General features: G+C 34.3%; 1 protein-coding gene across 2 annotated transcripts; it reads right to left on the reverse strand.

Annotated features, from left to right (window-relative positions):
• Nucleotides 1–134: 134 nt before the first annotated feature.
• On the reverse strand, nt 135–18,714 carry LOC135141959 (hippocampus abundant transcript 1 protein). Of its 2 annotated transcripts, none has more exons than XM_064073573.1 (6): nt 18,498–18,714; nt 17,612–18,078; nt 6,741–7,020; nt 5,589–6,005; nt 2,267–2,363; nt 135–958 (listed from the first exon to the last, which is right to left on the reverse strand). In XM_064073573.1, exons 1-6 carry the CDS (start codon nt 18,594–18,596, stop codon nt 849–851), a joined length of 1,470 nt encoding a protein of 489 aa, XP_063929643.1. In that variant the 5' UTR covers nt 18,597–18,714; the 3' UTR covers nt 135–848. The 2 variants fall into 2 exon arrangements, with proteins under 2 accessions (XP_063929643.1, XP_063929644.1); XM_064073574.1 differs by lacking the exon at nt 18,498–18,714 and adding an exon at nt 18,127–18,304.
• Nucleotides 18,715–20,270: the final 1,556 nt, after the last annotated feature.

The raw sequence follows: 20,270 nt of genomic DNA on the forward strand, positions 1-20,270 counted from the left end.
GAATGTGTTTATTGTAAAAAATTTTACTGTATTAATATGGCAACGTGGAACACGCAGATTGGCGGGAAAAGTGACGTATGGTACAGTGGAGAAATTAGGAACTAAATTTATTTCGCGCGTCAAAAAAAGCCACCTACAGAAACAATTATTTATTTTTTTATATATATATATTTTTACACTTTAGATTTATCCCTAATAACTAAAATACTTCTTTTGAAACGTCTTTGTCAACCATGTCGCAAGCACGTTGCGTCCGCTCTTAAATAGTCACATTTACGTTATAATTGTATCTAACAGCTTTGATCTAAACCCGCATTATGAGATGTTCTACGAAACGAAAGCCGTCATAAGTACAATAAAAATATCACAATGAACCAATACTTTTTCCGGTGTGAATTTAGCGAAGATCATCTCATAGTTGTTCCTGGAGAAAACTAGTGCGCTATACGGTTTAACAGCTGCTCAATTCGAACAAAAAGAATTCTCAACACCTACGATTCTCTCATTTGTACATTAAAAAGTAACTCGTGTGGAAAAGATAAGAGATGGTGCGAAAAACACTTAGACTTGGCAATATTCGGCCGTAAACAATAAAAATAAAAAATAAATAGTAAAGCGTACTCTAATAAGTAGTAAAAAAAGAACGCCCTGTGTACGCAGGGCCGTAATTCTCCGACTAAACAACAAGAATCAACAAGTCACTTTTCTAAAATCCGCAGACCACGCCCCTCTCTTTACACATTCTTATTTACATAGAGATTTTTCTAACAAAATAGATCTCGATCATCGATTTTAGAAAAGTAAGTAAGGAATTGTAGCTTCATTTGGTGGCGGCTTACTTATTACTCTTATAATATTGCTGCGTTGTCGATGCTGTTCCGGCTCGGAATCAAGGGGCTCAGGGTACCGGCCACCTTGTGGCCTCTTTCCATCTCGTAGTGCGTGTCCAAGGGAATACCTACAACAATAACTCGTTATAAAAGACACTCGACAACGCCGCAGCAACGGTCGCTTACCCACGCAAGCTTTAATCGTTGCGTAACGTTGAATGGTAAAAATTTATTGTAAAACAATGATTTTATGTCAAACAAAATGGAAAATCGTCTTTGTCTAAATGTAAAATTCATGTTAGTGGAATGAATACAAGAAACCAGTATCAAAACAATGTCGGTAAAAAAATACTTAAGCAATGGGCACTTAAAGTGATAATATGAAGTTGAGATTCTTTTTTGTGAACACAAAAGATAAAGCGTGAGTAATTTTTCAGTGACAATAACTGGTCATAACTATAGAAGAACATAAACTCATTCTCATACATATTACCTAGATTTATTTTATGATCTGTGTTTTAGGGTGTACATAGTGCAATTACTAATTCATATAATAAAATGGCAATTGTCAGTACTGTTTGTAACGGTTACAACTTGCGGTTGACTAATTCCTAGAAGGTGTGCAATGGGGGCAAGGTCGTGTTAGAGGGTAGGAGGTCAATATCACTGTGAGTACAGTACAACGTTATGATAGTGTTTGAATACTACGCAGAATTTATTAGTTTCTTAGTAAGTGTGGTGCAGCATTCAAACTTTTTTGAAGGCGTATCAGTCCATTATACTTAACTGATTGATAGTGACTTAATAGGGACAGCGATAATACATACAAATTCATTAGTTTATTACGTTAATGATGACATGATGCGTCAACTTTCATTTTATTCATTCATTTATTTTTTAAATTATTTAATCAACTAACTTCATTAAGTATTTAATCTAAATTTCAATTAACGTAATGCGTTGTGATGAATTTTCCTACACAAACAGTTTTCATTCATTGCTCCAAAAGCGCTGTGCTCTTCAAAAGAGCTTTAATTACCTACTGATACTAGTGATCTATTTCTCATATTGTAAGACCATATAGAACAATAGAAAACAATCTAATAAATTAGAATTACTAAATGGACAAACAGTGCGACCAACTTAATCGTTTTTTGAGTATGAGGATGATTCATATTTTAAAGTCCCCACGTGTTATCACATTGCTATAAAATTAAGTTTTCAATGTAACACAAAAGATGACCACACTAATAGTCACAATTTTGGAAGGTGAGTTACCACAAAACTTAACCTAATTTTTGGGGTAAATTGCGGGATTGAGGGATCTTTCACTATATTAAACACCAAACAATCTAAAAATTAGCTATGCTTGTGTGGATAACTCGGCGAAATGGTACAACCATTTTCTCTGAAATGTAATGAATTTGTTTACTTACTCGACTCCGTGCTAGACTTCGTCGGTATAAACGAGGCCACCAACAGCGCGCAAATGACTAGAAAAGCTCCAAAAACGAACGGTGGTCCCGGCACCAACTGCAACAATAAGAATTAATTGTTAACAACACATAAGTAGGAATAATTTATTATAGAGTGGAAAATCGTTGGAAAGTCTTGACTTTTACTTTCTGGGGGCAAATAAGAACCAAAAGTGTTTATTGGAAGCTCTCCTCAATAAAGCGCTTAGGATTATAGTAATGATAATTTACAGCCTTGACCCTCTCACTGGAAGGAACAAAGGTGCTATGAATCAGACGTATGTGAACACATTTTAGCATGCAAGCATTTTAAATCATCGCTCTTATAACCGTGGGCAATTTAAAAGCTTTCAATAAACACTTTTGGAAATACAAACTCAACGTTCAATAATTCCTAGCTTGTATTACGATCGTGTCACTTTGAGAATTGCGTAATTTTGTTTTGTCAACGAGTAAAACACGAAAATGCAGGTTTCTCGCCTATTAATAATACGTACCAACAATTTTACAGATACGTCTCAAAACTGCAAAATACTTTAATTTTGGCGCCAGTACTAACCAAAATTTATCTAGTCGTTCTTTTCAAAAATGGATAATAAAAGATTTACATACTAAGAAAATACGTGCAAAATTAAAAAAAAAAAAATTTCAAGGAACTTTCCTCGCCTAGTTCTGTTCAGTCTAATGGAAGTCATTTATGGTTATAACTTAAAATTATTTTCAAATATATATACAAATTTTCCATTTAAAAGATACACCAATTTTATCTTTTTTAATAGAGGTTCCTATAAATTTTTCCAAATGAATTTTTATAGAAGGAAGAAAAAACAATAACGGATACCAGAGCTTCTTCATCGACAATTTTCAAGTTCTCTGCAAATGTTCATATTTAAAACTTCAGAGCTCTGCCATTTTTGAAGATGGAGGTTTGGAATTTTGCATAAAACTTGTTAGACATATTTATGAAAATCGAACAAGGTTTACACTTGTTTACAGTTTATACAGGGTCATGAAATTTGCAAAATGTCAATTTTCTCAAAGTTTTCAAATGGAACACCTATATATTTCCTCATTTTCGAACTCGTCTCTAATTAAGCTTTCTTTTGATGCCAGATTTGTTAGTTTATTTTAACAAATAATTCCATTATTAAAGATTAGGAGCCCACCCACCCGATCTCAATTGTGATGACTCTTTTTATTCGTCGTGAGCCAAGAAGGCGGAGCTTAACTGCAAAATCCTTATTTCTCTCCGAGAAAATAAAAACATGTTTTTGAGTATCGTGATGTTAAGAAAAAAATAAAGCCAAAAATTAAGCCCTACCCATAACCGCTCCGATCTCAATTCTCAATTGTGATGAATTTTTCATCCGTTGTCAGATCCAGGGGCGGGTCTTAATTACAAGATCGATATTTGTCTACAAGAATTCACCATTTTAAACATTTTTAAGGTTTTTGTTCTGAAAAGACGACTACATATATTAAGAAAAAAGGCAAAATATAAGCCCCGCCCCCCGCCCTATTTCAATTGTGATGATTTTTAAATAGTTGAGAGCCAAAGGAGCGGAATTTAATTGCAAAATTCTTATTATTTCTCTACAAGAAATTACCATGCGAGACATGTTTTTGAGTATCGTGTTATTCAAAGAATACTAAGTAAATTAAGAAAAAACTAAGCCCCACCCATATCTGCCCTGATCTAAATAGTAATGAAGTTTTCATTCGTTAGCAGACCTAGGGGCGGCGCCTAATTGGAAAATCCATATTTCCTTACAAAAATGTACCATTTTAACCGTGTTTCAAGTTTCTAAGAAAAAAATCATTACAACTGAGATGGGGCGGGTGGGCGGGGTATATATTTTGCCTTTTTTTCTCAATATACTTAGTATTCTTTGAACAACACGATATTCAAAAACATGTTTTTCATTTCTTGTAAAGAAATAAACACATATTTTGTAGTTAAGCTCTGTCCCCTTGGTTCACGGCGAATAACAAAAATTATCACAATTGCGAGAGGGCGGGTGGGCGGGCTTACATTTTTCCTTTTTATTTTAATATGTGTAGATTTTTTTTCCCAAGGCTCCGCTCCATAATTGCAAAATCCATATTTCCTCGCAAAAATGTACCATTTTAACCATGTTCTAAGTTTTTTGTTGTGAAAAGATGGCTATGTATATTAAAAAAAAAAAAGCAAAATTAAGCCCCGCCCACCCGCCCATTCTCAATTCTGATGATTTTTTTTATTCGTGGTAAGCCAAGAGGCGGAGCTTAATTGTAAAATTACGTTTGTTTCTACGAGAAATTACCATGTGAAATGTGTTCTTAAGTAATCGTGTTATACAAAGAAAACTAAGACCCGGTTTACAGAACGCGAAGTTAAAGTTAATTCGCGATTAACTTTTAATTGAGGTTCCTTGCTAGGTAACGTGAATGTTTTAACCAATCACGGGCTCATATTCCACATTTTAATCCTCTGTTAAATTAATCGAGGATTAAATATTTAATTCATTGTTCTATAAACCGGCCCTAAATGTATTAATTAAAAAAGAAAACCAAACGAGAAGCCCCACCCATCCGTCTCGATCTCAATCGTGATGAATTTTTCATTCGTTGTCAGACTCAGGGGCGGAGCCTAATTGCAAAGTCGATACTTTCCTACAAAAATTTACCATTTTAAACATGTTTTACTTTTTTTGCTGTGAAAAGAATATTAAAAAGAAAAAATGGCAAAATATAAGTCCTTGTGGTTGTAATATCTAACCTGCATAAGTACTGACAGAAAGCTGCAGTGTAGAAAATTATGGCAGCTATTTAAAATATGAGGGTTTCGGTGAACAGGTGGACATCATTTTCTCTATCAAAATTTGATTTTCGTGGAATTAGTGCTGTCAACCAGAAAAATGTCCCCTTATTTCAAGGGATTTTCCTTCAAATTGGAAGCACGGCAACGTCAACCTTTGCTTTATATTTATCTTGCAACGGCAACGTCAGCGGCAAGTTTATAAATCGACCTTAAGAAAATGTAAGTGGAGTGTAACCTTTAAAAAGTTCAGTGTTTTTAACTTTTTTTTTTGAGAAATAATTTCTGTTCGTGTTTAATAACAATATATCAACCAGTGTGTAAATAATCAAGAAATACATACAAGTTTTCTAAAACACCGATTTAATAACGAGGATGCTTATATTTGGTCCGTGTTTGTTCTAAATAAACCCGCACGATGAATGCGGAACTGCACTTCCAAAAAATTTCTTGTGAAAATAATTCTCCACATTCCCTCCCACTCACCTGCGCATAGCTTTCATCGTGCACCGGCGTCGAGTGCGTGCCCTCCTGTCCCTCGCCTTCGTTCAGATCCACGTGGAAAACGTAAAATATCAAGCCAAACATGGCCGGCCCTAGTCCGTTGCAGAGCCCCCGCATCCCCGTCACCATTCCCTGCACCACGCCCTGCCTGTCCGGGGTGCTGACGATCGAGACGAACGCCGAGATCGCCGGATACGTAATCGAGCTCATCGACGCCAACATGCCCGCCGCCCACATCATCCACGTCGTCGTGCCGAAGCCGTACCACAGCAGCTGCAACATCTCGAAGAGCAGACCGAGCATGATCGTGTGCTTGCACCCGAGGTTCTTCATCAGCGCGCCGAGGCAGAGCTGCGCGAGGACGGCGAGCAGCCCGACGAGGCCCACGAAGACGGCGACCTGGAACGATGGATGTATTAATTGCTCAGTTAAGTGATGTGTGAAGGAGAGAGAGTGGGCTGGACCATGCTCAGGATACCTTAAAACGTTTGCGAAATTTTCTAACATTAGGTTTTGCAGTTATATTGAGAGCGGGCCACGGAAAAGATTTAAAGACAGTATACACGAAGATCTACAACGAATAAACAGCGATTGGAAGAATAATACACATATAAAAAGAAGTGGAAAGAAGAAGGCAAAAAATGCAAGTAAAGAACTTAAAAGTGCAATAAAATATATTAAAATGAACTACGTTAAAAACTATAGCACATTATTATTATTAAACTGCAGAACTATTTAAATATCTAAAGAAATAAATCTGATATAAGAGTCACCCAGACAGACTTCAATGGAGAACTCGAAATCGGATTACGTAGGTAATAAAGATAAAAAATTGAAGTTTGTTCAAGGTACTTCATGTTTATCTACATACATAACTATTTCTGTCAAGAATTATCAAAGAAATTTATTACAGCTCATTGCCCTTCATAAAATGACGTTTGTAATTTCTAAATGCCGACTACGAATTTCATTTTTGTGAATTTTTTCGAACACACGTAAATTTTATAGATCGAAGATTTTTACCAGAGCTTGTTCGGGCACTCTTGGCCTAAATAACACCAATAGGTTATAAAATTTTATTAGTGTGCAAGAAACTATAGCAAATAAACACAGAGAAGTGGGATCGATACTGACCATCGGTGCGCTCCAGCCCATCACGAGTTTCAGGTAGACGAAGATGCAGCTGTACTGGCCGGCTTCTGGTAGGTACGACAGGAACACGGTGATACACAGGAGGAGGATAGTGGGGTCCTGGCCGACATTTCGGAGGGAAGAGAAGGGATCGGCCTGCTCCCAGCTAATAGGGCTGACGCGGACCTTCTCAGGGAGGCTCTCGGGGACGGCGACGAGGATAAAGAACACGTCGAGGATGGCGACGGCAGTGGCAAGGGCGACGACGAGTGAAACGGACCACCTGGAGAAGAAAAAGCAAATAGTTAGAACTGAGCAGTCAATGTGACAAGGCTTCAAGGGTAGTTATTTAAGCACGTGGTACAAAATCTGGTTTATTTTATAAGCAGGGAACTTTCTGAAAACAAGAAGTTTATATCAAGTGTATATCAAATTTGAAAATAAATAATGGTGTAACTATTGCCTGAACGAAATGTTTGATTAAAATTCAATTTATTTGAAGAAATAACTTCACAAGTTGATTAATTAATTAATTACTTAATTAAGCTACAATGGAACAAACGGTCTAAATATTATTTTGGGTGAAGCGCTGTTATTATGATAATTATTTTTTTATTATTATTAAATATAAGCGGGCGCGGCATTACTGTATTCTTAGATTTTTGAGAAAATAGGGTGGGATTTTTTCGGAATTTATCTGTCTCGAATTAAACTTGACAAAGACGGAGGACAGACGGAAACGATAGACCAATTGTTTCGTAATCTTAGGGTCATATAATGTCCAGAAAACATGAAAGTAACCATTCGTCGGATGAAGCCTATTACAATACTTCTTTAGCTTACGCTTGGGAAGTAAAAATGTATGAATCAACTAAAGTTTACAACTTTTTCAGCATTTATCCAACTAATATGTCGTATTATTCCAGAAACCATATTTTCAATGTCCTTAAAATTTTACATTTTACATACTTTTACTATTTACCATATTTATAAAGACACTCAGAAACTTGGAAAAATACAATGTATCACTTTCAAAATCGAATTAATCTGATAACTAGAGATTAGAACAGTAAATTTAAAAAAGAATAAATAAAACATTTTTTTCCGATAACCTCAATTACCAGAAATTAAAAATAGCATACTTTGTTACATAATAATTGTTCAGTAATTTATAATACAATTAACATTGAGAATTAGGTCCCTAAAATTAAAACTAAACATGACATGCCACCTGAACGTCATAGACATAATTCACGTGAGAATAAATTCAACGATACACAACTTTACAGTAATATTTAATTAACTGTCACTTCCGTAATTTTTCGAAATAATAATTGCACTTCCGACACAATTAATTCGCTTTGTGGTTTCATGGTCACGTCAGACGTGAAAATCACCAGAAACAGCAAAAATAATAATCTAAACAACATAAAACCACAAAACAATGCTCGATATTAAACCTAAAAAGCTGATAAGAAATAAAACTTGTCAAATTATAGCATATTTGATTTGCAATTTGCGTTCATTTATTTCGCTTTATCGGTTGTGAACGCTTACGTTCGACCATTTCATGGTTTCTTACACCATTTAAATTTATCAGGGGTTTTTAACACTATGCTAATTTACATTTAACTTGAACAACCTTCGGTCGATTTCAACGTATGTGTCTGGCTCCTTGGTATTTTTATCAGTAACGCTTCCGGCTAAACACTAATGACTTCAAATAATTACGAATTCTTAAAATAGGCTTTGTGAAACAGGGCTAGCAGCCAATGAAGATACAGAATTTCAAAATTTTCCTAAAAAATGGCCACTTACCCATCTTGCATTACTGATTTCGACTTTTTTTAAACGCAAATAATTATTCTTCAGTTACTTTTAATTTATGTTATCGCAGTTCTGAAATAAAATTTTAAGCGATAGTGGTAATGGTTTTAAAGTAATTTGAGATCACTCAACTGCGATTAAACACCATTATAATCCCTTGACGTCACAAGCGGCGCTGTTATATTCCGATCTATAATTTTTTCTCAAACTCCGTTCTTAAAAAACACAAATGGTTTCACAACTTTACAAGTATCAGACGAAAAGTTTTTAATTTATCTCCATGTCAAGCTTGTTTAAGAAACAGATGTGTAACAGGGTTGGACGGGCTTTATTCGTATTAACTTTTTTGTTTACTTAAAGTTTTTTTATTATGCTTTGAGTTTTCCGTTGTAATTTTATTTATGATTTCGTCATAGAAAAATTAACACAATAAATTACACTCCTGCTCAAATATAAATATACCGTAAATATTGGCGACGCTTGAGTTGTGGTACTACATGTCAGTTTATAAAGCAGCAATTTGATATACTAACGACATAATAAAATCCTAAAAGCAGGAAACATACAGAAAAATAGACAATTATTTATTTTATTTAAGTTATATTACAAATTACAACAAATGTTGATGCAATTACACTGACTACTAACGAAGTAGTAAGTAGAGCAGCTGGAGGTGTTTGAATCTTAATAATTTTGTCTTTCCATGGATTTGATCTCCGTTTAAAGCGTAGAGGCGAGACGCTGCATAGAGTAACAATAAATCCATTTAAACGACCATTATCCAGGACAAACCTAGCTACACGTGTCGCCCACTAAGGGCCGGTTTATCAATGCGCAGTTAAGTTAAAGTAACTGGCAGTTAAAGCTTGTCTGTGAGTTAACCTGTTTATCATTACCCGTTAGCTCAAAACTGGTGGTCAAAGTGCCTGATAAATTAACTGACAGTTCAAACTGTCAGTTAAAATGTTATCCACCAGTTAGTGGCAACATAACCTAACAAATCCAAATAAATCTGTTATGAATTTAACAATATTTTGATGAGGACTTATGTTGTGCAACAAATTGACAGAGAAAAGATGAGAAAAACACTCATTATTAGCTGATAATTTTCCAGGTCTAATGTGGGTACCAAAAATTAAAAACCTAATAATAATAATACCGCGAGATCGAAAAAGAAATTAATCAAAGTAGGCCATGCACGACAAGCCGTTTGTCGTAATCACGGTGGTAGGGTAATTTAATTTTTTTATTAAATGTCAAATTGACAGTTTAGAGATTAGAATTATGACGCCTACTTTCAAAAAACACATAAGAATGAATTAAAATCACCGTTTTCCAATTTTGTCTAAAATTTATCCCATTTCTGAAGATTCTAATAACAAAAAAGCTTTAGTTTCGTTTGATAACAGTGCAAATTACTTTTGTCACCGTGACGATTAATCAAAAATTATTTTAAACTAAGACAAACGCCTTTTCGTGCATGGCCAACTTTGACTAATTTCTTTTACGATCTCTCTGTATTTATTTATAGGTGTACCTACTTGTTTCATTTTTAATTTCCAATACTTTTTTTCTAATGCTAAATTTTGCTTTTTCATGATTGATCACGTGAAACACGATATACAATCGTTGAATACCGAATGCGGATCGAATCTGACGGAACTTTCAAGGTCGGGGTAGTTTTGAACTGACCAATCACAACTCATTTCCAGTGGGGTGAGCGTTACCAACTTAAGAGAGTAACAGCTAAGCTAAACCTCGAGCTACGAAACTGGAAGAAACATCGTGCATTGATAAACACTTTACCTCCGTTAACTGCTAGTTACCCTTATCTGACAGTTACTTAACAGACACTTTTAACTGAGCATTGATAAACCGGCCCTAAGTCGGTTCGCTATCCTGCTAAGGCTATCTCAAGACATAAGTATTGAAACTAAACACTACAATTTGGTCCTCACTATTTGTGAAACGGAGACCCACAAATCATTCATTGTAGTAATTCTAATTCTAATATTCACTTAAAATGTTTTTCCCAATACACTTAATTTTTGGTAATTAGCTCACATTAGGAATGTAAAACAAGTTAAAATGTGGTACATATTTATTTTTCTTATTGTTATTGTTGTACTGCTTCGCCTGTGTAGAATACAATACCGGACGAATCTTGGAAGTATTTTTCTTTATAAATTTACAAATACATAGAAACACAAAAACTGAAATTTTTGGTAGGGACAAATATATGTATATATTTAGAATTTAGATTGATATGTTTGTATGTATTCCTATATATTCAGTGAATAAATACCAATCTCGACGTTAATGTTTTATCGAAATTACAGGAAAATTAGATCATCGAGGCAAAGTCATACATTCATTTTCTGCGTAAGCAGTTAAACAAAGTTAAAGAATACTGTTGAAAAAAAGTGATCCCATCCTAAGGTATATTTTTTTTACATTTTTTTTTAATTTTTTGGATGTCATTAACCTTTTAGAGGGGATGTATAAATAAAATTTATTTAAGTTAATGTGCTGCAATCAATAACATCAATATTTGTGTCTGACCACAATAATAAAATTTTTATTAATTAATAATGAGTAATAATTATTACAATGTCGACTTTCATTGCGGCTATTTAGTACTGGTACACAAACATTAAATTGGGAATTACAGTATATCAAATATTATCTACGCGAAACATCACAAATACCAGTCTACTATCACGAAAAAAAAATTAGAACTAAATCAAAACTCTACTCCCGTTTCCAGCACGAAAATAAAAATCGAAACCCACTTCTGTAAATGTTTCGAGTATGGAGGGCCGAAAACGATAAAGAACGCTTTACTATGATAAAACAAACGAAAAAATGGTAACGGAACATGCGATTATTTCAACATTATAACAACGCTCTTAAAAACTTGTGTTTCGGGTAATAAAAAATAATACTAGAAACATTTTCTTCATCATTATTGTTATCTTTAGAGATAAAATATAAAAGATCGAAGTGGGTTTTATTTTTAGAAAATCTGTCACTGCATTTTTAATAAGAATTTGTCGTTTCCTTATTTAACCAAACACTATTTATCACAATCTAAAAATAACATAAATACGAATTAATATATCATCTGCTTGATGATGATGAATTGTTCAAAGTGGTCCCTATTTTGCTGCAAACACGTTCACGAAATTTCAAAGCCAATTTGATGTACTGTCTTTATAATCAATATACCCAATGTATTACCTTTATTTATAACTTAATCACCACCGTGTATATTACTTTGAAAAACCATGTCGTATGCTTCAAGTGGCATGATTTTGGAACAAAATCAAACACTGGGTGTCTTTACATGTTGTGTTGTTTTTTTAATCATCTCAACATAGTGAGCTGCAAATTTTGTAAATTATGGGATGGAAGTAAACAATTTTGGAAATACACTTAGTTTTCAAAAGTTTAAGTTCGTTTCAGCTCTATGACAAATGATACACCAAATTGCGTCGCCACTGCTTAGCGATACTTTCGAACCTAGGAGCGTGGTTAAATCTAGTACATAGTCGTAAACGGTGTATAAATTCAGAGAGGTCGGTGCCACAATTTCACTGTATTATCCCTCCGTTCTTATTTCACCCCCCTCGGAAAAATCAAAGACCCAAAATACACAGGGTGTTCAAAAAATTGCGCATCAACTCTATGACACGTTGTTCAAGACTGTTCATGGAGCAGAGAAAAAAAATTGGTCGAAGCTTATTTCGACAGAACTTCCTTCGCTCCTGAAGTATAAGTCCAACAAATCCCGTTTCTTTGAAAAATTGTAAAATTATATTTTGCGATGTTTGTTTTGTGATAACCTCTATAAAGTAAAAAACCGAAGCATAAACAACACCCCCGCAGCCCCTGCACCGTGGAGGTGCAAGAGATTGTGCAAATTGCACAAGTATAGACAATGTAAAATATATGTATTTAAAGTAGATAACTAACGGGAAAAATGGCCCCTCGGTAGTACTAACAAGCTTTAACTTCAAATGTTTATTTATACATCAGAAAAATGTGACATAGAAATTTGTTTCATTTGAATGAGTTATTAATTAGGCCACAGCGGAACGAAAGTTCTGAATATTACATATTATTATAATTTATATTCTCACCTTTTCGAGAAAATGGGGTTACTCGTTCTTAGTCTGATCAATAAATAATTTGTTATAACATCATAAACATAGATAACACACAGCGCACAAGAAAAAGGAAAAAAACAATCGGCCAAGTTTGACATCGAACGTGCGACCACCGGTCCGGATGCTGACGCCCTAACCGCACGCCCACGGATGGTTATATCCTGAATTAGTGGTAAAATGTTATTATATTGTATTAATTTTTTTGTAACATTTTGCCATATAGGGGAAAAACTTAAAGCGGATGCGTACACTACAAGTATAAGAGTGTATTACTGTGTAACATTAAAATCATTTTAAAAATTTCTTTGAAATGATGTCATCAAATTGTCGGTAAGTATAGTAATCGAATCCATCGGAAAAATGGCCACTTCTATGTTTTCTCGACGTTTCATAACTCCTAGATTACGAAAAAAGTAGTTTCCTGTTTCTGTTTGTCTACCTGGCGTCTGTGTCGATTTTTATTGGACACACAATCTTCGAAACTACTGGGCCGATTGCTATCAAATTTTGTATTTACATTACGAATATCATTTTAATCAAATTTTTTTTATCAATTTTTTTTAAATCAAAGTTATTCAAAAAATTGATTATGTTATCTCAAAATTTTGCCAAATAAATTCCTTCGAAAATGTGCAAAATATGATCAGACTAGGTTATGATAGGCATGATAAGTTTTTAATCAAAATATATTTTAGTTATCCTGAAATCTTGGAGATGTTTTAAAGACGGTTTACAGTTATGATAAGCATGATAAATTTTTAATCAAAATACATATATTTGCTCTTCCCCTCCGAAAAATGTATGAAATCATCTCAAAAGTTTGCCGAATAAATCGTATCTAAAATGTGCAAAATATGATGACTCTGTTGTGATTTATTATTCCATTCATATTTTTTTTATTTACATATACAAGGTGACTCAAAAAAATTAATGAATGCGTGAATTTATTTTATTGATTTAATCAGGAAGTACAAAACCGAAAACTTTGAAATCTTGGAGATATTTTAAAGTTATCATAAGTATCGAAAATTTTTGATCAAAATGTATTTTCTCATCCCCCTTAAAAAATTGATGACGCCACCCCAAAATTTTACTGAATAAATCCTATCTATAATGTACAAAATATTATGAGTCTGTACTTGTGATTGATCATTCCATTCGTATTTTTTGGATTTCCATATACAGGGTGACTCAAAAAAATTAATGAACGCGTAAATTTATTTTATTGATGTAATCAGGAACTACAAAACCGAATGCTTTGAAATCTTGCAAATGTTTTAAAGTCATCATCAGTATGGAAAAGTTTTGATCAAAATGTATTTGCTCATTCCCCTGAAAATTTGATGACGACGCCCCAAAATTTTGCTGAAAAAATCCTATCTAAAATGTGCATAGTATGATGAGTCTATACTTGTAATCTATCATCACATTAATATTTTTTAGATTTGCTTATACGGGGTGTCTGAAAAAAATTAATAACTGAGTCAATTTATTTTATTGATTAAATCAAGAATTGCAAAACTGAATATGTACTTTGAAATGTTGACGTTGTGAAGTTATTGTAAGCATGTTAAGTTTTTAATCAAAATGTATCTCTTTATCAATTTCAAAAAATTAATTACGTTATCTCAAAATTTTGCCGAATGAATTCTTTAGAAAATGGGCAAAATATGATCAGACTATACTTGTAACTTATCATTGCATTAATTTTTTTAATTTGCTTATTATACAGGGTGACCAAAAAAAAATGTGAATCAGTCAATTTATTAAATCAGGTGAAACCTTCTCGGGGGCCCCAAGTGTCTTTTTTAAGAAGGTGAAATTTTCTTTTTTGTGACTACTGCCTTCTATATTGTTTTTACTCCATAGAGGTTTTCACGAAAAAGTAATATTCCGCAAAATCAAATTTTATATTTTTTCAGAGAAGCAGTATTTGCTGGACTGTACTTCAGAAGTGAGGGAAGTTCTGTCAAAATAACTTTCGACCAATTTTTTAGATTTGCTTATACAGGGTGTCAATTTATTTTATTGCTTTAAATCACGAAATGCAAAACTGGCTACTTTGAAATCTTGCAGACGTTTTGAAGTTATTGTAAACATGGTAACTTTTTATTCAAAATGTATACGTTTATCAACCCCCAAAAAATTAATTACGTCATCTCATAATTTTGCCGAATAAATCCTATCTAAAATGTGCAAAATGTGATCAGTCTATAACTCTATACTTGTAATTTATCATTGGATTCATGTTTTTTAGATTTGATTATACATGGTGACTCAACAAAATTAATAAAGCAGTCAATTTATTTTATTGAATAAATCAAGAATTGCACAAGTGAAAGAAAAATACAAGCTTTGAAATCTTGCAGATGTTTTAAAGTCGTTGTAAGTATGGTAAATTGTTAATCAAAATAAATCTGTTTATTCTACTCAAAATGTGCAAGGGGATGCTGAGTCTCCCCTAGATCTAGACAAGTTATAATTAACCAAATTACAACATCGAAAATCAAAATAAAATAGAGTGTTTTATTCAATAAGCGGAAGTCAGAGCAATAACAAAGTCTGGACCGTCGGCATTGTGATCCGGTTATTACAATTCGTAGAAAACATCTTTTAGTTTAGTTTCTGTTTCACTCTCACGTCTACAGGTTGATAACTGTTATCGCTATTTGTCTTAAATTACGAGTACAATAAATGATTTCAGTTCTGTCTCCAGTCGCACCTCTGTTATTACTAAAGACGGGCAAAATTAGTTGGCTCCCACTACTCATTCTCATTGCTAGCCCAGGGTCGCGCGACCGAACCTGCAGCGATGGGCGAAGCGAAACAATAACATCGCGCGCTACTGAAGGAAAGTGGTGGGAGTCGCATGCACTAACTTTGCCTGTCTCTAATTATTACATACATTTTTACATACGACAGAGGTGATTAAATTGTTTCGTTATTTTATTGATTATAAATCACTATTCAAGAATTAAAATAATACAATACTTTTATTATTAGTATTACAATGCATCTACCCAAACTGATATATGCGGCCTTGCAAAAATGTGGATGATATCAATACAAAATTTTGTAATAGAAAAACTCACTTGTAACAAACGGTTAGCACGTTTCTTTACCTTTACTCAAATATTAGATACCTACTTTTATTTTAGCTTATAAAGGTTGTCATAAAAAACAATACAATTCGCAAAATCAAATCTTTTAATTTTTCGAAGGAGCTGGATTTGACAAGCTGTACTTTATGCGTGAGGGAAGTTCTGTGGTGTAATCTTCGACCATTTTTTTTTTACCTATCTAAATCTATATTTTGTTTTTGTAAGTGTAAGGAATTTTTTAATATTTTTTCTCGAACTGGGACTTGTGAACTTAATAATGTACCATTGAGTTGGTGTGCCACTTTTTGACCGCCAATTTTAGCACTCGACAACCTCTGTTCCGAACATTATCTAAACACCCGAATGGTGGTGTCCTCTAACAGTCAGTTAATTCCCAATAGCTGTGTACATATCTATTTCGTGTACGAAAATAAGTTTTGCTACATTTTGCATACTGTTGGAACCGCTGAAAACAGGTGCTACCCAAGTAATATAGGCCACCAATAAATTTAACAGTTTTACGAAACCACTACTCCTAAACAGATAAAGCTTGACCGTCGTAAAACAGGAAAGTAAGATGACTGCATTGGACTCTATACAGGATATACTTACTTAGCCCCTAATGTGAAAGTGATTAGCCAACGACAAGATAGGATACGAGAAGTTGATGAATTTTTGTTTAGTCGTTAACAATTAATTAACACCAAGTTGGTCGTTACTTATAGTCTTTAGGGCGGGCAAATATACATAAGTATATATTTTATTTCACACTTAGAATTTTTAGTTTATCTCTACAGTGCAACGTTGAAAGTCAACATCGCGTTCTGTCGGATAAGTGCTCAACCACGTTACGAATGTTACGTAGCCGAAATCAAGGGAAACGATGTTTCGTTTTTGAATACGGTTTTGGGAGTTATTTGTTAGACTTATAAATGCTTCACAAAAAAGCTCATACTTTTTCCGAACGCAAACCACCGCAGCACTTTCTTAAAAAATACATGAACGTGTCCCTGTAAGAGTGGTCTAAAAATTGGTCAAGTTTATCATTTTTTTTTTATAGTCTGTAATTATATGGAGCTCTGTTCTCAAGTTTGTTAATTTGAAACATAATTTTTAAAACAATATAGGTATGTATCTCGAATTTGAAAACTCCTGAAACGTCAATTACGTTTGCCATGTATTTTTTTGGACTAAACAATTAACTGTATTCCTTTTTTTATTTTATGATTTAATTTAATTATTATTATATTTTTGGAATTGGCGTTTTTAAAATCGTCATATATTTACCATGTATATTAAATAAGATGCACAATTATTTGTTCAAGTTTTAAAAACAATAAAAAACGTGCGACTGGTCGTAGACTGTCTTACTAATCCCTTGTTCTACATTAACTGATTAAATAAATAGGCAGCATGAGATAAAATACTTCATTCTCACTAAATTCACTGATTTGAGAAATAAAAATCACCCAGAAAGCGATGATTCATTTATCATCAAACAAATCTACTAATACTTTCTCCAGATAAAATAGATACGCGTATAACATGTGATACTGTTAGATAATGAATCACAAAAACCATGCCAACTATTCCAAAAACGAGCGCGCGTTTTAATTCCGCACCGCTCGAACCGGTTATTTCAACCAACAAACTAGCAATAATAAATCACAAGGTCGCTTCCCGACCCCATAAACATCATTTCACTACCAAACAAGTTGTTTGTCAACTCAACCTTGACTCGTTTGCTCCTCACTAAAATCACAACCAAAACACTCACCTTTCCATCAAGTAAGCCCCCATGGCCGGCGAAATAACCATACTAGCAGCAAACGTAGCACTAACCAATCCGTAAGCCAACGACCGATCCTTCTGGTCCGTCACATCGGCCACGTACGCAAAGACGACGCTAAACGTGACGGCGAAGACGCCGGAGATGCTCACCATCGCGAAAAACCAGAACGTGTTGATAGTCATAAGTGGAATTGGCAGACATGTGAAGAACACCGTAATCAAGAGGAACAGTTTCCTGCCGCAAACGTCCGATAGGGCTCCCACCAAAGGCGCACTGAGGAAACTCAGCAGGCCCTTGATGCCCATGATGAGACCGTTCATCAGGAAAGTGTGGTCGGGGAATGTTGTATTTAATACTGATATGACGGGCATGGTCAGGAGCCCCCAAGCGAAGAACTCCAGGAAGATGACGACTAGAGCGTGGTATAGGCTGGGCATGCCGATGCCTGAAGTCTGCAACAGAAGGGGTTAGTTGAGAGGAGCAACACAGCAGGGTCTTACGGGGGGGTATCTTAGGTAGAAACGGCGGAAACGACGGAAGTTGAGGACGTATTTTTTGCACAAAAAGTAGAAAACTAACATACACATCACGAAAGCGTGATATCAGCGATAATACAGATAACAGTTATCGGTTCGTGGGCAGGTGTAGAGCCCCTCTGAACGATCCTGCTCTCGTTCATTCTCATGCTCGAATCCCCAACTCTGAGTTATGCATCTAAAAATTCGTTATCTGCAGATAATGACAATCGGGAGTTTTGTGGGGACGGGCTTGTGAGGCTTAATGCCGACGGGTGTGAGGTCAATTATCGCTGATTATCCCACTTTTCGGTGATAAATTCATTATTCAAGCAGTGACAGGCTATTATACGTACAGTGACAACTCCATCCTTGGCGATCGATTTACGAGACATCATGATTATCCCAGCCATACGTTTCGACGATTTCGCCTTCATTTCTTCTTCTTCTGTCATTGACAGTCTTTTTTGGGTTTTTAACAACACCTGAGAAGCAAAACCATTTTCAAAGTAGTTATCGATTCACTGACGTTTACACAACGGCCGCCATCACTAATCATAACCTTTGTAACTGACGTGAGATGCCAACCGGACCAATAAAATCCCTACAATTTCGCCCCACTTATTACTTTTCTGAGAGTTTATGAGACGAGATTTGAGGGAAATCCCCGGTGCTATTGGATGATGAATGATAAGAGATAAGAAAGTTCAAGAAGGTTCATGAAAAACAATGGCTTACTTTGATTTGAAATATTTGTTTCGAGTACCGTAGTCGGACTTGGAAATTTCCATGGAGATGAAAGCATACCACGCTTTATTTTGGAGGTAATTTAAAGTCAGAAACTCGGAGATTTAAAACCGATATTTATTTAAAAGTACAGAAGGCTATCGTATGTAATAATAAATAAAACAGGGTCTTAAATTCATGACACAGTATAAAATACATCACGGTATAGATGACATTATTTACAGCGACCTTACCTTATTGTGAGGCTAGGCAACCCAATATTCACTAATGAAAGTGAAAAAAAAATGAGAAAAATATTGCTTTCAATAACGACGGTATTTCTACCACCATGCTTTAATCACAGCTTTAATTACTTTGTCTGATTGTGTTAAAAATATGAGAATTAATTTGTGTTTCCTATCGATTCCTTTTTACATACTAATTAGGTATTAGTGATTTTTGTTTTTTTTTTTTGTGAATTTCAATTGTAACAAAAAATGCTACCTACTGTGATGCTACTTTTAAATATTTCTGGAGAATTTTGATTATTTTTCACAGGTCTAAAATGATATATGTATATGTTTATTTAATTATTCATGTAGCAGAAATATGTAAAGAGACAAGTTTCGCATACTACCTACCAGTGGTTGGAAGTCCAAAGATAGTTCAATTACAAGTAATTCATTACTGTAATTCAATTCCTTTTCAAGTATTTAGTAATTGTAATGCATTACTTTTCCAAAAATGTTATTAATGAGTAATTGTAACGAATTACTTTTTGCAATTACTTTTAACCCAAGTACTCAAAAATATTGTTTTGTTTTTCTCCATGAATCGTTTACCTGACATGCTGGGATTATTCTACCTAGTTCGTCCCCACAAAGAGAAGATTAATCCAGTAGAGAGTTAAAATCTAAAACGAGTTTAGCACAGAATTTATTAAGAAACCAGGTAACTATAATATACATAAGCTCTTCATCATTTTAAGGGTGAGCTAAAGCATATTCCATCATATAAACTTCTGCCCAAGTTTTTGCCAAAAGTATACGTCCGATTGTAATAAACTTCACATCGTTGAAATGTGCGTAAAAAACCCTACCCAGACTGCTGTTCCGTTTTTAAAAATTGTGTTGTCAAAAAAAACTACAACGCTTTAAAATTGTGATGAGTATGAGATTATCTGTTTTTCACTATTTACATTTTTTTAATAAAAGTTAATTTTGAAAATCTCCCAAGCCCGTCACAACACATTTACATGTAGCCAGTAAATCTCCCACCAATGCAAATTTTTGTTTAAAAGTTGTAGTTGCGTTGGCATCGAACTTTTATTTGTAGCTAGAGTGGAATGAAATTAGGCGCAAAAGAATCGGCTCTTCAATTTTTGGTAAAATATCAAATAGTAT

Source organism: Zophobas morio, unplaced genomic scaffold (assembly GCF_036711695.1).
Source record: "Zophobas morio isolate AGI-343-1 ecotype UQ-CSIRO unplaced genomic scaffold, CSIRO_AGI_Zmor_V1 ptg000046l, whole genome shotgun sequence".
Classification (NCBI taxonomy): Eukaryota; Metazoa; Arthropoda; class Insecta; order Coleoptera; family Tenebrionidae; genus Zophobas; species Zophobas morio.

Coding starts and splice junctions, on each gene's coding strand:
- LOC135141959 (XM_064073573.1), bottom strand. CDS start 18,596: ATGACAGAAGAAGAAGAAATGAAGGCGAAATCGTCGAAACGTATGGCT. Junction 18,079..18,497: donor CCAAGGATGGAGTTGTCACT/GTACGTATAATA, acceptor CTTCTGTTGCAG/ACTTCAGGCATCGGCATGCC. Junction 2,364..5,588: donor ACGATGAAAGCTATGCGCAG/GTGAGTGGGAGG, acceptor TTATTGTTGCAG/TTGGTGCCGGGACCACCGTT.